Below are 16,679 nucleotides of genomic sequence, written 5' to 3' on the forward strand. Positions count from 1 at the left end.
ATTCAACATAAACAGCAAGTGAAAGCCACGGAGAGAACTACATGGATTCCTATTAGAACAGATGAAAATCTATATAGAGCCGCCATTACAATGATAACAGCGCTGATAGGCCGGCCTTTGTGTATATTTGTGTTGTCGGGTTATCTGATGGCTTCTTATGCTGGACCATTTTGTATCACGCTGCATGAAATGCCGCCACTCACATTCCAGCTCAGTGGTGCGGAGCCAAAGATAAGAAGCAGAAGACGGAGTGATTAATATTAATAGGGATTTCAATTCTCAGTACGGCAGACACAGACGAAAACTAAACCCTAAATAACAAACCAAATGACTAGATTGTGCAATAGACACAGGATTGCAGTCGTATCAGGTGACGTTCGCTCATGTGAGGGCCATTTATTATAATAAACGGAAATACAGGGACGGAAACTGGAAAATCAACTTTGCTTTACCTATTTAGAACCAAACCATTTTTTTGTATTTTTTTTTACGACCAAACATTTTTTTCCATAACCTTTATAAGTATGATACAAAGTAAGAATGTTTTCAAAAATAGAAGTGATAATTGACAACAATAAACACTGAAGGGAATGAACAAAAGAGAAACCTTAATCACATTAATATTTGCTGTGACCGCCCACCATACGGCCCCTGCAGAGCCCTGATCTCAACATCATTAAGACCTCGTTCACATATGCGTCGGTAATTCGTTTGGGTAAGCCCGCATGGAGACCCCCTCGAATGTGCTACCGAATCCATTGGCAAGCGGTGTGCAGCGAAAGCACACAGACCCCATAGACTATAATGGGGTCTGTGTGCTTGCCACGAGATCTCTGCAGGGAACATAAGGACAATCTACTTTCCTTTTCCACATGATTCGTGCGGGCAGTGTGTGGCAAGCCTACGGATCCCATTATAGTCTGTGGGGTCTGTGTGCTTTCACTGCACACCGCTTACCAATACCTTCGATAGTCAGTTCTGGCGTCCCCATGCGGACTCCCCAAACGGATTAGTCTGTCGGGGATTATGATGAAACAAAAGGATTTGAGGAAGCCGACATTCATAGAAGAATGTTTGGAACCTCCCTGCCGAGTTCCTTCAAAAGCTGCGTGCAAGTGTACCTAGAAGAATTGATGGTGTGTAAAATGCAAAGGATGGTCACACCAAATATTGATGGGATTTAAGCTTCTCTTTTCTTCCCTCAATTCATTTTTTAATTGAAACTCCCCCAAAAAACTAATAATATTTCTGTTTCTGAAAGTATTCTTAGGGCTAGTTCACACAGGCACGGAGGGGGCGGATTATGGCGCGTAATCCACGTCATAATCCGCCAATGGTGGTCTATGGAGACCTATGGCTATGGCTATGGTCTATGGCTACGGGCTGCCCTCTGGAGTCGGCCCATTCATTTGAGCCTACTCCAGAGGGGGAAGCCGCAACTGTCGGAAGCTGCGACAGTTGTGGAAGGCGTTTTTTGGCCCGAGAGTGACACGGGGAGCCAAAATCCGCCATTATGCTCCCCGTGAGAATTTAGCCTTACTTGTAGCTTGTAGTTGGGATAGATTTCAATAATTATTTGTGCCCTGAAATGGCAAAAATGATATTACATTTAACACAAATCCCACTGCACTTTCAACCTCATAAAAGTGGCGTGGGAGGCGCAAAAAACGCCAACAATTATTGTCACAACTGGTGTTTAGACAAAGTCACCAACCCTAATTTTAGGCCAGATATCTGGTATACAGTAAGGAATAAATATGTCATATGTTATAGAAAGCTAGGTGACACACTCTCTAACGTATAGACCGTATCTTGATCCTAGGTTCTCCATGGGACGTAGCCTCGACACTGAAGGCCTTAATAATTGGTATGTCTTCCACTTGGTAAAGAGGCAAGTACCTGGTCTCGGAACAAATCTGAGACGTGTGTTGACCATCCGTTCCCACTTCCATCCTATATATTGTAGCTGGGATAGTTCACTGTCTCACAGCTCTGGTAGGGGTTGTGCAGAGATTGATCATCCTCAACATTATGACTGAGCAAACTGGAGACATCTTCAACAGACCTCCATAGAAGATAGTGATCAGCCGATAGGATCGGTGAGAAAGGTTCAGGTTCTGAGTCTGAGGTTTTATATGGATTCTCCGGTGACTCTTCTTTTCGTTTCGGGATGCATATGATGACAAATGTCAATAGATTTAGTATCAGTTCTAGAAATTCGGCCACCGTACAAACTGAGACCCCGATCCAAAGGCCTACTAGACCTCCGATACTTGAGAACAAGTCAACAAGCTACGATAAAAGAAGAAAAATGGTTTTATTGAAAATTTTTTCCATATAACGGTTAAAGTGTTCACTGAACGGTGGTGATGACCGAGGGGTTTGGAGGAATGTTGAAGGTTCATATACATCACAACCTCTTTGAGAAGATCTTCTGAAAGAGGTTGGTTAATATGAAAAACTGAAAATTCATCACCGGATGTGGGTAAGGGGGGGATCTTCTCAAATAGGTTGTCTTTTTGAGAGATTTCATGGAATACTATAAGAACTGGAGCGTAGGTATTATGGTGGGGCAATGATCCATTCTACATAAACAATGGGCTGCTTTACGTTGGACAGATCTAATGATAGACCATTGGTTTGGAACTATGGGAAGAATATGCAAATCTGTCTTCCATGATGTAATTAGGAAGTCAGGTGCCTCAGTGTTGCAAACCAATAGAAGGCGCTCACTGGAATGTGCAAGCCTGTCTTCCCTGATGTAATTAGGAAGACAGAATCTCAGTGAAATAGCCCAATAAAGGCTGCTCCCTTTAACATCATGCTCGACCTTCCAAGAGGCCTTTGTTTTGCAATGATGCTGGGATTAATACCAGGTATAGTCTCTCAACCGAGGACGGCCGTTTCGATGTTATTGCATCTCGTCAGCCCGGTGTAGAGAAGAATAACCTGGTAGAGGTGAGAGGCTTAGACAGGGTAAGGGGGGTATCGTCACTCCTTGGGGAGAGACCACCATATAGGTCTCTCCCCAGGGAGTGACGATACCCCCCTTACCATTGGTTTGGAGGCGTTAAAATCTAACAGGGTGAGACTTATGGGTGGACTTGTCAATTTGTCTTATCTCCCATGAGACCAATGTATTGGTCATATTAAACTCCCGCAGTCGTTTCCTTCACCTCTGCGGTCAGGAACAATAGGTTCATACCTCATACGCATTAGGTGAATGGTTGGTACCACTCAAATCAGCAGGATCAGCCAATGTTTATATAGTATGTATGGGACCTTATAATATTTGGTTGGTATCCACCTATAAATTCATATCTTCTATAAGGACACATGAGTGGTGATATGGGATAGCACCCGGAATCTTACTAGTCCGGCAGTACGAAACTAACTGAAAGAGATGGCTAACCAATTTGGCTATACTTTTTATTTAATGTCAATTTCCTGTGATCTTGAGCTTTTTTAGGTGTTCTTAGCACACCTATGTATGACTCCAACGTGTTTCATGTTAGCATACAAAGCATGCCCAGATCCTTAGTCTTACCTGCATTGAAGGAACTTCTTCTATCAGTTCATAATTTAGCTGCTGGTAATACACGACAACCTTCACGACGTTGTCTCTATCCAAAAGAAAAAATCACAGTAGTTTAGAAAATCCCTATTTGTAAGCTGAGGCCCCACTTGCCACACCCTGTATGAGAAAAGGTTCCTAGTTATCTAATGTCCAGCTTAGGTTTACCTGTATGTTACTGTGTTTGACCTTGGCTTTTTACTTGGCCTTGTTCTGTCTGTTCCCTATATCTTCTTATCTTCTACTACTGACCACCTGCCTGTTCACTCTCTATTCATCCTGTGCTGCCAATCCTGACCTCGGCCTGTGTTCACACACTGCTTTTCCCTGATTCCTTGGTGCACTGCACTATAGTCTCAGACCTGTTAACAACAAAGGTATTACTTTAAGAGGTAGTGGTTCCCTTGCATTGAAGTCCAGATGCCATACATGGGCTAAAGGGTGAAGACCAGCAGGGCCAGTTGGACAGAGTACATAAAGGGACTGCAATTAGCTGAGCCGGTTGTCTTTTCGGCAATGAGTAAGTGATGTCATTTGTCTTATCTCACAGGTCCATAGTTATAGCAACGCTGTGTAAACAATGTGAGGAATAAGTTCACATGAGCAGGCAAACAAAGCAGTATTTCTAAAGCAATATAATAGGAAAAGTCTTCATAAGCTACCAGTATAGCTAGGATCCTTGAGATGGGACAACCCCTTTAATGGTAACCCTAATGTTAGCCAGTTTGGTACCATAGTGGGTCCACAACCTGTATACAACATTTATACAACATGTATTTGCTACTAGCTTTCTAAAAGAAAAAGATCCAAGTAGCAAATATGTGGCTCATAGAATCTAATAGCTGAGGGAAAGGCAACATTTTGCATCTACATGACGGTACATAGTATTATTATTTTTTCTTAAGACTATAACAATATATCCGTCTTTCCTTCCCCAACAAATTCCTGTATTGTGCCCATCTATTTGTCAATGTGAAGCCCAGCATGTGAGTGGGAAAGCGCTTCGCCTGCCATAGAAATGACTCAACTATAGAAATGATTCATGTTTTTTGACTTAAACAACTGTAATCTGTTTTATGATACAACATTGTGTTACTCTGCCCTCGCCAGATGCTCATATTAATAAATTCTATTTAGTCAAAGCACTTCATAGGGAGACAGTCTGTAAATCTGTCAGTAGCTGAGTTGTTCTATTCTTCATCCTTAGTGCTGTCTATTATTACATGATTTATATGACATGCGAAGCATAAGTCACAATGGAATAAAATGTGATTAAACCCAAATATTCTCAGAAAATACAATGGAGTAAAGGAAGTAAACAAACTTTGTTAGGATTTAGAATATACAGTGGATTGAGAATGAAGTAGGATCAAGTAAGTTAATAAAACAACTAAAAATGTCCAGTTTGTCTTCTTATATTTCATAGGACCAGAGAGAAACTGGAATGACCGGCTGTAAGCAAAAGATGCAGCAAGACAAAGCTGAGATGCCAAATCCTAAATCCCAGTCCCTACAGCTTGTTTCTATGAAAAAGTGGTTCCCACACTTTCTGAAGGCTGGAATTCTGCTCGGGATCCCCACTACCGTACAAAAATAATAGCCCCTGTATATGACTTCTTATCCCTCTGTATTCTATCTCTTAGTCTGCTATATGATGTCTCCTATTGCTCTATATTCTGTCTCTGATTCCTTTGTATTCTGTCTATTAATCTGCTATATACTGCCTGTTATTCTGTGGTTTTCTTCCTGTTATTTCACTGTATTCTGCCTGTTATTATGCTGTATTCTGCCTCTTAATCTTCCAAATACTGCCTCATTTTCTACTGTACTTTGCTCTTATTCTGTTGTATTCAGTTTTATTCGGCTATATTCTGCCTCTAATTTCTCTCCATTTTGCCTCCTGCCTCTTATTTTGAGGTTTTCTGCCTCCTGTTATGGTGTATTGTGCTTCTTATTCTGTTGTATTCTGTTCTGCTGTATTCTTCCTCTTTTTCTTCTGTACTTTCCTCTTATTCTGTTGTATTCTGCCTCATATTCAGCTGTATTATGTATCCAACTATGCTGTATTCTATCTTTTATTTTGTTATATTCTTTCTCTTATTCTGCTGTATTTTGCCTTTTAGTCTGGTGTAGACTGCCTCAAATTTTACTGTATTTTGTCTCCTGCCTCTTATTCGGATGTATTCTGCCTCTTATTTTGCTATATAGTGCCTTTTATTCAGCTGTATTCTGCCTCCTATTATGCTGTACTCTGCCTTCTTTTATGCTGTATTCTGCCTGTTAATCTACTAGATTCTAACTCTCTTATTCTGCTGTATTCTGCCTGTTATTCCACTGGATTCTACCTCTAAGGGCTAGTTCACACAGGGGCAAGGTGGCAGATTTTGATAGCGGATTTCGCCTCAAAAATCTGCCTCTATACAATGGTGGTCTATGGAGACCACTAGCATTCGTTTTTCCTGGCAGCAGCAACCTCCGGAGTCAGCCCATTCATTTGAGCCGACTCCGGAGGGGGAAGCCGCGACCATGACAAGTGGGTGGGTCACTTTCGGTGCCAAAATCTGCCCCACCGCCCCCCGTGTGAATGACCCCTTATTCTGCTGTATTCTGCCTGTTATTCCACTAGATTCTACCTCTTATTCTGCTGTATTCGGCCTGTTATTCCACTGGATTCTTCCTCTTATTCTGCTGTATTCTGCCTGTTATTCCACTACATTCTACCTCTTATTCTGCTGTATTCTGCCTGTTATTCCACTAGATTCTACCTCTTATTCTGCCTGTTATTCCACTAGATTCTACCTCTTATTCTGCTGTATTCTGCCTGTTATTCCACTAGATTCTACCTCTTATACTGCTGTATTCTGCCTGTTATTCCACTTGATTCTACCTCTTATTCTGTTGTATTCTGCCTGTTATTCCACTGGATTCTACATCTTATTCTGTTTCTTATTTGGATGTATTCTTCATCTTATTATGCTATATACTGCTTCCTATTCTGCCTTTCGTATTCTGTGTCTTATTTCTGCCTCTTATAAAACCAGTGCTATTGGCTCTTGCACTTGCCTGCCAGACACCGCATTGTGCACAGTCATATGAAGGTGTTACCGGTATGATCTCTGGGAATGTAGTTCAGTTTGACAGAGACTCTATTATTAAAGAGAAGATTTCCCAGAAGGTCTATAGCTAGTAACAGCCAATAAACCTCCTCAACATTTATTAGGGCAGTGAATATGCAGCACTGCGGTCACGACTTGGCCACTGGTGGTGGGTCATATGTCCCTACCTTTCTAATAGTGGCCATATAGACTCAAGACCCCCTGGAAGTCTCTACGCAAACCCCCAGTTGGGAAACCAGGGCTATAGAAGATAGCATAACAACTGCAAGCTATAACAGGGCTTTCAGAGCATCAAAGCCTGGCATGTAGTCCTAGTCTAAATGTGTCATCGATACTGCAAATCTTTTCCTCCGTTTCCCCACAATACTATCATCTTTACAGTCTAGCATATAAGTAACTCTATGGTGTTCATAAACAAAAAGGATATTGAAGAAATAATAATCTTTAGGCTTACCTGATGGTTTGCATGTCTTGATACCCTCTTCTACTTTCTAGACGCTTTGAGAAGAGGTTCTAAAATAATATAGATGAAAATGACAAGAAACTGGATGAAGGGGACATCGTCATTCCATAAGGAGAGAACCACCATTAAGGTGTGTGGAGTCTTATTAAGCCATGAGCGCTCCACTGTGCAAAGGAACATGGGAAGAATATGCACATCTGACTTCCATGATGTAAAAGAAACTGGTTGGACAGACAAAGGCACATGTATAAGAGGTACCTGTGGTCATGGTTTTTAGGCAGAACCCTCTATGGTACCTTTCCCTGTATAAGGTAGTGCTAGTGGGATAGTGTTACTGGAGGACCTGGCATTATATATGTACATAAATAGGAAATATCATAACAATTTTATATCTTATATCTGAAATCCCATGAGAAAGTCATTTGTTATTATCATCTAGTTACTGTAAATCACTCTACTCATCTGTCTACAATCCTTGAAGGAAACTTACCAAGTAGGTATTGCTGGGCCATTGTGATGAAGACAAAGTAAGTTCAAAGATCTCCTCACTATTAACAGAAAAACAAGTCACCATCTTTGGATCATTTTGGTCTATTATAACGCACAATATATAATAAGGAGAATTAGAAATGATGTGGATAGTTAATAGAAAAAAAAAATGCTCTAGTGCCACCCTTTGGGAGGTAGCTCCTTATATATCAATGCCTGACTTTAAACAAACCTAGTGATGTGACCTTGGATTATTCCCTTCTTGGTATCCACTATACATGGATATATGATGTATATGTGAATAGGAGATGTCGTAGCTGATACTCACTCGCACTGTAGAGGACAGTCACATTTGAGTTTGTCGTGGGATAGTTTATATTCATACAGCTCCACACAGTTACCTGGTAAGAGAAAGCACCATCTCAGGTTACTGGGTGGTCTTACCAAGTGGTTATGTAACCTAATGAAGTTATAGTTTGTGGGAATACATACTTACTCACGGAGGGCTCACTGATATTACACAGAGGTACATCCAACCCCGGGGGTGCAGGGAACTCCCACATTCTGCAGCCACAATTCTTGATCATCTTAGCTTGAGCGCAGCTCTTCTTGCAAGCCTGTGGAGGAAAGCAAACGTACACAACTATTTGACACACTATATACACAACGAGACTTCAAATGTGCAAACAGACTTGTGGCTTGGATTTATGGCTTCCTCCTTCTCCGACTCTTTCGTTGCAAGTGATCTCTGGTTTTTCCCATACACAGTATCACTCTTTCATATCCAGTAAAAATGATATTAGGTCTTTTCTTTGTCATGGATCATTGACTGATCATTCTGAATCCAGAAGGTGGGAAATCTACTTTTATTTGCATATAAATAATGAATGGTGGCTTACATGAGAATGGGGCTGCAAAGCTGAGCAACAGAGACATACTGTATTTGGAAACTGTAGAATCACCTCTACAAGGGACTGTGGTTAGGGTTATAACCAATTTGCCATTGATAGTCCCTTTAAAGTTGTTGTGCAGGACTCAAAAGATGGCAATGACCAAATGCTTGACTGCACTGCTATGGCTAGTTTGGCTATTTGGTTGCAGCTATGCTATAAAAAGCCACAACAAATTTCCAACACTAACCTTAACAAACTAGAACGTCTTCAAGAAGATGCCCAGGAATTGGTATCATACCCACCTCTCTACTATAGTCTGTGCCATAAACATCAGTATAATAGTTCCTTATGTTTTGGCCGCTACTACAGCGACTGTTGTACGGTTCTTGCAAACGCTTGACGTGAACCTGTCACAAAGAAACATTCGTTTTTATTACCTTTAATTCTTATACAGTCTATTCATAAGAAATTAGATATATCAACGCTGGATCACAATGTCTTGCACAAAAGGCAACAGATCGGTTTCTCTGGGATAGTTTTGCTCGAAGCCTGCGGACTTAACCTTGCAGCAAGGGTGCTTTTGGGCTACTGGGTTGCTACCCCTGTGGGTACTGTGTTGCAATGATCGTGGTCACCACACGCCGCCGCAGGTTAATAGAACACAGAACGGGTATCATGGGGCACACTCAAGATTCTCCTTCAATGGGTGCACATTCTTAAAGGAATGTAGTGAGTGGAAAATGGAACCACACGCCAAGCATAATAGTTAGAGATGAGCGAACAGTGAAATATTCCAGATTCGATACTCGTTATGAGTAGAGCCTCAATATTCGACTACTCGATCGAATATCGAATCCCATTATAGCCTATGGGAAAAAATGCTTGTTTCATGGGAAACCACTATTCGACTAAAGGAAAGTCATCAAGTCCACGAATAGCAGGAGGAGAGTGTTTATTAGGAGCGAAGTGCAGTTAAAGCGCATGGACCCCATTATAGTCTATGGGGTCCATGCGCTTTAACTGCACAGTGTTTGCAGTTGCGCTGATAAAAAGTAAGCTCCCTCATAACAGAAAGCTGCCAGCTCTCCTGACTAGCAAGGACGAGCCTGCTGCAGAACCAGCATTGATTTGCTGCAGGCTCGTCCTTGCTAGTCAGGAGAGCTGGCAGCTTGCTGTTACGAGGGAGCTGACTTTTTCTCATAGGAATGAATTGACCAGCGTTGATTGGCCAGTGTACAGCATTCGGCCAATCAATGCTGGTTCTGCCGGAGGCTCGTCTGTGACGAGGCGGAGTCTAAGATCGGACCACAATGGAGACTGCTGTGGTCCGATCTTAGACTCCGCCTCCTCAAAGATGAGCCTCCGGCAGAACCAGCATTGATTGGCCGAATGCTGCACACTGGCCAATCAACGCTGGTCAATTCATTCCTATGAGAAAAAGTAAGCTCCCTCATAACAGCAAACTGCCAGCTCTCCTGACTAGCAAGGACGAGCCTGCTGAAGAACCAGCGTTGATTGGCCGAATGCTATACACTGTATAAGATTCGGCCAATCAACGCTGGCTCTGAATCGAATATTTACTGCGAATAGCTAGTAGTACTCGATCGAGTACGAATATTTTGAATACTGTAGTATTCGATCGAATACCTACTCGATCGAATACTACTCGTTCATTTCTAGTAATAGTGTCACTTGTGATGTTTTATTATTTTATAATTCCAGTGGACGCGCCCACTTCAGTAAGATAGTGTACATTAAAAAGATACACTGCTTGAGAAGTGTCTGCTGTTCTGTATCCAATGCAACGTTTTGGGTGTTTCCCCTTCATCATACATTTATGGAAAATAAGACCAGGGGAAAGGGTAGGCTGATGGGAACATTGTCCACCAAAAGAGCCAGGCTGGCCAAGAAGAGAGGCAGCCAATAGTATAGGGGCCAATTATATAGAGGTCCCTGGGAAGTGGCTAGTGGGCTTATACACCGTGATCATACTGTACTCTAAGAACCTCATGTTCGTTTTTGTAGCTATTTCTGAGAAGCATAGATCAATGTGTAATACAGAGGTGTGAAGTCCATGTCTTTCTTTTGTTACTTCATTAAAAGTAAGAGGCAATAGCCATCTCACCAATCCCTTGTGGCTACTTTTCCATGTTGCACAGGTCCTCCACCTGTCTCCTGGTCTCTACTACTTTAATACCTAACACTTAGAGATGTTGGCGTGTCCAGACTGCTCATTTGCATATGGAATAAAAACTGAATTTCTTAGCAGTACACAAAATAGGTATCTTCACTTTTGGTTGGAACACAGTTTGCAACCCCTCTTAGAGAATTTTTTAGCATATCATACCTTCACTACACCAATGTCTGACTCCTGACCTGGGGGGACATTTACTCCCTCGTCTTCAGGGAATGGCATCTTTCCTTGTCCATGCAGGACCACCCTCAGTCCAGCAGCTGTGCTCAGGCTACTAATGTATTCATGTTGCTCAATAAAAAGCTCCATTGTCAGACCTGTCAGTAAATAACGTGCAGTCAGTATATGTTGCTAGATTGGGTTGATGACTATTTAGGACTGTAGAACACATATTGCAGACATATAAAACAAAGTCCTATCCAAATGGCTAATTTAGTTTTCCTAAATACATTGTTTTAAAAACAAGTGTTGTGTACCCGCCATGTGAAATTATTCTGCTCATTTGTGTTTTCTCTCTAAACCGGTGTAATGTAATATACATTTGCTGTGCCTATTACTTGATATGCATTTATATTAGATCTCTAGTAATCATAATAAATAATTTCTCATGGTAAAGGCAATCTGTACCAAAGAGGTACTTCATAGTGTCCTTTCCATCAAAAAGTGTAAGCCTGCCCACCAGCTTGTTGAAGAATACAGGAAGTAAGAAGAAAGCAGGCAAACTGAGAGAGGGAGATGGGAGAATCCCTTTAATGTCCCTTAGATTTGAATAAAAGATTTTTATATATGCAGCATCCCAGAGTGCTCCTGCTTTTAATTTCTCTGGATGTGTATGTTCTGTCTATGTATTTTATGTTAAATGTATGTATGGTTTTGCAGCTCTCCTTATTGTATTTCCCTGTTTGGTTTTCCCCACTGTCTTGTTCCCCTCACACTTGGTACAGCTCTAGCCCATCACAGGCCAATGGGTGGGTTCTGGGAGTCCTTTGTCTGCTGGGAACCATTGGGCTTGGATAGTTCTGTACTTGAGTAGTTGGAGTTCTAGCAGACCTAACGACTTGATCCTATCACTCATTCTTCTGCATTAGAGATGAGCAAACACTAAAATGTTTGAGGTTCGAAATCCGAATTGAACAGCCGCTCACTGTTCAACTGTTTGAACAGGTTTCGAACCCCATTATAGTCAATGGGGGAAATGCTCGTTTCAGGGGTACGCCACATTCGATCAAATTCTACTTACCAAGTCCATGAGTGAGGGTTGGTCTGGATTCTTCTCCCTGCGCAGCGTCCCCGCGTCCTCTTCCGGCCTTGAATTCACTCTGCTAGGCATCGGGCCTAGGCAGAGCCGACTGCGCATGCCCGCGCTACAAGAAAATGGCGGCTTACACTGTAGTGCGGACATACGCAGTCGGCTCTGCCCAGGCCCAATGCCTGGCAGAGTGAATGCAGAGCCGGAAGAGGACGCGGGGACGCTGCGCAGGGAGAAGACTGCTAAAGGTAGGAGAAGAACCAGCGTTGATTGGCCGACTGTATAGCATCCTGCCAATCAATGCTGGTTCTGCATCGAATCTTAACTTCGAACAGCTAGTAGTATTCGATCGAGTACAAGTATTTCGAATACCGTAGTATTCGATCGAACACCTACTCGATCGAATACTACTCGTTCATCTCTATTCTGCATACAATTTATAGGATAATCTTATTCCAATGACCTAGAATACCCCTGATCTTCTAATCCTACATTCATTGAAACAGATTAATGAATACAAGCTATACAGGAAAAATAAACCTTATGACATCACCATAGCTAAATCCAGCCTTGGTGGCATTTAGGACTTCTTCTTCCTTTCTTGCAGTTTGATTTCTTGGACCATTGAAAGTATAACAGTTGCCAAGCTTGGGGTTCAAGAAAGGAGTAAAGAAACTGAAAAAGAGGACATAGACCTTTATAGGAATAGTGCATTTTATGATCTAACATCAACATATTAAAGTACGTACACCATACACGCAAGGGTGAATGTAATATGGCAGAATCCGGTCGTAAACAGACCTAATGCCTTAAAGGGATCTGGCAGAGGATACAAAGTCAATAAGAAGAAATCAACAGTGGCATACTTCAAAAATATGTCATTGTGTATCGTGAAATACTCAGTATTTATAGGACATTTACCTGGACAAGGAAGCTGTATGGCATTTGTCATGTTTTTGCTCTTATTCCAACGTTCACATAGCTAGTTGCATGAGTATTTTAACGTACAAGGGTAATGACCCTATGAATTAAGGTGGACTTATAATTGGGGTTGAGCGATCAGGATTGGAAAAGATCGGATTCCGATCCCAATATTTTTTGGCGGGATTGAGGTCTCACGTTAGTTCCCACAATGCTTGGCTACTGGCCAATCATTGTGGGAAAAGCAAACAATGTTCTTAGCTTTTCCCACAATGATTGGCCAGTAGCCAAAAATTGTGGGCACTAATGTGAGACCTCCATCCCGCCAAAAAAATAATGGGATCGGAATCCAATCTTTTCCGATCCCGATCGCTCAACCCTACTTATAATCTTGAGCCTGGTTCACATCTGCATTCGGTATTCCGTTTGTGGAATCCACTTGGGGACCCCCTGATTGGAAATCTATACGTTTGAAAAGCAGTTACCTAAGGAAACCCGTGTACCCTATAGACTATAATGGGGTCCATGTGGTTTTCGTTCAGTTTCCGCAGGAAACATGTGGAGAGAATACATTGAGCTCATACTATGAATCTGGTCGCCCCTTGTAACAGCAGCCTGTTATGGGTTCTATGATAGGCGGGGGAGGCAGTGTCAGTGCTCTGCTCGTGAATACAGCAGGACTCATACTATACAAGGTGTATACTATCCGCCTGATACTCTTTGAGAGCAGCTAGGTGCAGGACAGGGCAAGATTTGTTTGTGCCCTTGGTATTCTAGCTCTACAGCTCTGTAGTTATAATATACTGCCCTCTATATTCACATTTTCACCAGTGTGACCTTGATCTGGTCCATCAGACACCAACGGCGCCCCAATGGAACCCATTGACTATAATGGGATTCATCGGTGGCCATTCTTTTAAAATGAAAAATGAAAAATGTGGACTTGGCAATCTTTGGTGGTCTAATGGTGGTCTAATCAACAGACTCCCAAAATGGAAACTCCAATACAGTTGTGAACCCATCCTGACAGATCCATTGGGAAACAATGGCTTAGTTCCATACACTAGAATGAGACATTCAATTTTTACATTGCAATGGTCCAACCCTGCAGCAATACATTGACGGGTTCCCGCTATGACTATACCACATGTGGCACCGGCTTTATAATATTAGTAACAAGATAGTATAACTCAAGTACTAAAGTGACTCTAGCAACAAACCTTTCATGAATATCATGCAGCGTAGTTTGCTGACAAGACTGCAGGGAATCTGTGCGGGTTTCTAAAATCTTTGCAGGAAAGTTATTATTGGCATTCTATAAGGAAGCAGATCCAATAGCAACCTATTCTATATTCTAAGCAGTTCCAAGATGAAGCTTTATTTTTAGTGTGCTGACCTTTCATTGCAGGAGACATCATGGAAGACGCAGGAAATCAGCATGTCTTCTAGCCGGTGTCCTAGTGCCATCTGCTCCTGGGTACTTAGCTGAGACATGGCAAAAGCAAAGTTCCTTTCCCTTGTATTACTGAGCACATCCTTTTCCTTTTCATGATCTGACATCAATGGCAGCTGGTCATTTAGAGTCTTGTATCTGGATGAATTAAGCTGGGACTTGCGAGCACGGTTAAGATTGCAAAAAGTTATGGCTGGGAATGGAAGCCGGGCACTGTTCACAAGGGTGACCTTCTCTTGTGTGGGGTATCGCATATACGTGGCGGTGAGCTGACTGCATTGCCATATCATGCAGCCCAGTACAAGGAACACAAAGGCCGCCCAACAACAGCTCCTCCATCGGTTCTGTGAATGGATGATGTTAGGCACGCCATGAGCACTAGTGTGACGAAGAGTCCGGCTGCAAATCGAGCGTAATGTAGTCCTCTGCTGCCACCCCATGACTGTGCCAAGGTTAAAGTGTCAAGCATTCATCTCCTATGTGCAACTGGGTCCAGTAACAGGAATGATAAAATGTACAGTCAGGTGCTTTATATAGCCCATCTATGTTAATTGATGTCTGCGCCATCTCAGGAGACGACATCCTACTGTTAATTAGTAGACGAGCAATTAAGACTAAAGAAAGCTGAGTTTGGAGAAGTCCTAGCACGGGGATTTGAGATGTAGAAGCTTAGCGCTTTTTTTTCAACCTGTTTTCTATATCGCATTATTTTTGCATAGAATATTAAATTATGTTATGTGTTGTGCAATTTTTTTGACAATGGATCCATTGAGGAACTGAAATATAACGTTGTAAACTATAGGGGAATGAATCCTACACTTGGTTGAAGTGCTGGCTTATTCCTTTCTGTTGGTATTAGTGGTAGAGTATTTGTATAGTCAGAAATGGTTGGGACATAGCAAGCGAACTGAATTACCCAAAATCGACAATGGCCCATGTCATTACGAAGTGGAAGGTGAACAGTGCCCCAAGTCGGCAGACCTCCGAAACTGGGAGATAGAGACCGACGAGTGCTGGCCAGAGAAACCGCACCCAACCGATGGCTCACATACACCAGGAGTGTCACCAGGCATCCGGAAGTATTGTGTCCATCAATACCATCCATAAGGAAGCATCTGCTGGGGTCTACCAACTATTGGATAGGAAGAAATGTTGTTTTTCTATTCTACCGCAGGGGTCCAAATACTTATTGGTAGACAGTGTATTATCCAAGCCCTATTTCGTTAAAACATAGTCCTGCGTTCGTTAGAGATTGGAGTAATGAGGACAAGATGATCGGCCAATGGCCCAATGGCAAGAAGACTGGGCCCATTCTTAACAGAATAAACTTACAAGAGCGTCTACGAGGATCAGTGCAAACAACACTATTGAAGGTACCAGCAGGACAGATCACATACCATTATGTTACTTTTTGAGGTAGTTTTTGTTCATGATGTTAACTATGGAACAGTTATAATGGAGACTCCGATGTAGTTATAGTTGATGTGTCCATTGTTCTATACACAAGTCGTTTCTTCTGTTGGACTCAAAGTATCCTGATTCCCAATCCAACGTGGATAGGATTTATACAGTCATTAATGTAAGGAGGATTTATTGTGCATCCATATGAGGCTAGTTGTCACATAAGTCCTAGCGGTAGCCTAAACACAAGCACCAAGGACTATTGCCTAGGTGTTTACAATACGATACTGAAAATTAAAGCTTCGCCAAATAAACTATTGGACAACTTTTGATTTTCGGGCAGTATTTGTGCCATTAATACATTTTCTAATATACTTTATTAACACATTTTGGCTCCTTTTTGTGAAATCTTGCATTTTCAGTCTATCCCTTGCTTCACAATTCAGAGATACCAGAAAATCAAAAACTTGCATGCAGAAGACTGAAAGCTGTCAGAGTGGGTCCGACAGTGAGCGGTGGTGAGCGTTTTATGCTCTCCGCCACGAAACCGGTTTTTTAAACCGGACACAGAGTACTGCATGTCCGACTCTGTGTCCGATTTTAAAAAAACGGTTTCGCGGCAGAGAGCATAAAACGCTCACCGGCGCTCACGGCCGGACACCTTTCAAGCCCATTCAAATGAATAGGTGTGAAAGAGTCCTACAGCTTTCCGTCTCCTGCCTCTGTTTTGTGCAGGAAACGGAAAACTGCAGAACGGAGACCGGGCGCAGATGTGAACAAGCCCTGAGAACAGCATCCTATATATAGATTTGTGGAAGTGAAAAACAGAATAAATTCTGATATGACCCCTAGGAGAGACACTGAGAGTAAGGCCTCATGTACGTGACCCAGTGTGTAGCCTGAGGCTCTTCCAAGGGGGTTTCTGA

General features: G+C 42.2%; 1 protein-coding gene across 1 annotated transcript; it reads right to left on the minus strand.

The window, feature by feature from the left end:
* Nucleotides 1–546: 546 nt before the first annotated feature.
* Nucleotides 547–14,741, minus strand: LOC142203089 (epithelial sodium channel subunit beta-like). Its single transcript, XM_075273548.1, has 11 exons — nucleotides 14,296–14,741; nucleotides 12,532–12,653; nucleotides 10,883–11,046; nucleotides 8,838–8,942; nucleotides 8,139–8,259; nucleotides 7,971–8,043; nucleotides 7,644–7,701; nucleotides 7,145–7,203; nucleotides 3,548–3,623; nucleotides 1,989–2,292; nucleotides 547–581 (listed from the first exon to the last, which is right to left on the minus strand). Exons 1-11 carry the CDS (start codon nucleotides 14,640–14,642, stop codon nucleotides 547–549), a joined length of 1,464 nt encoding a protein of 487 aa, XP_075129649.1. The 5' UTR covers nucleotides 14,643–14,741.
* Between the last annotated feature and the right edge of the window lie 1,938 nt (nucleotides 14,742–16,679).

The sequence above is a fragment of the Leptodactylus fuscus genome, chromosome 5, assembly GCF_031893055.1.
Source record: "Leptodactylus fuscus isolate aLepFus1 chromosome 5, aLepFus1.hap2, whole genome shotgun sequence".
Lineage (NCBI taxonomy): Eukaryota > Metazoa > Chordata > Amphibia > Anura > Leptodactylidae > Leptodactylus > Leptodactylus fuscus.

Coding starts and splice junctions, on each gene's coding strand:
- LOC142203089 (XM_075273548.1), bottom strand. CDS start 14,642: ATGATATGGCAATGCAGTCAGCTCACCGCCACGTATATGCGATACCCC. Junction 11,047..12,531: donor CAAGGCTGGATTTAGCTATG/GTGATGTCATAA, acceptor ATTTACTGACAG/GTCTGACAATGGAGCTTTTT. Junction 8,260..8,837: donor GCACAGACTATAGTAGAGAG/GTGGGTATGATA, acceptor TTTCCTCCACAG/GCTTGCAAGAAGAGCTGCGC.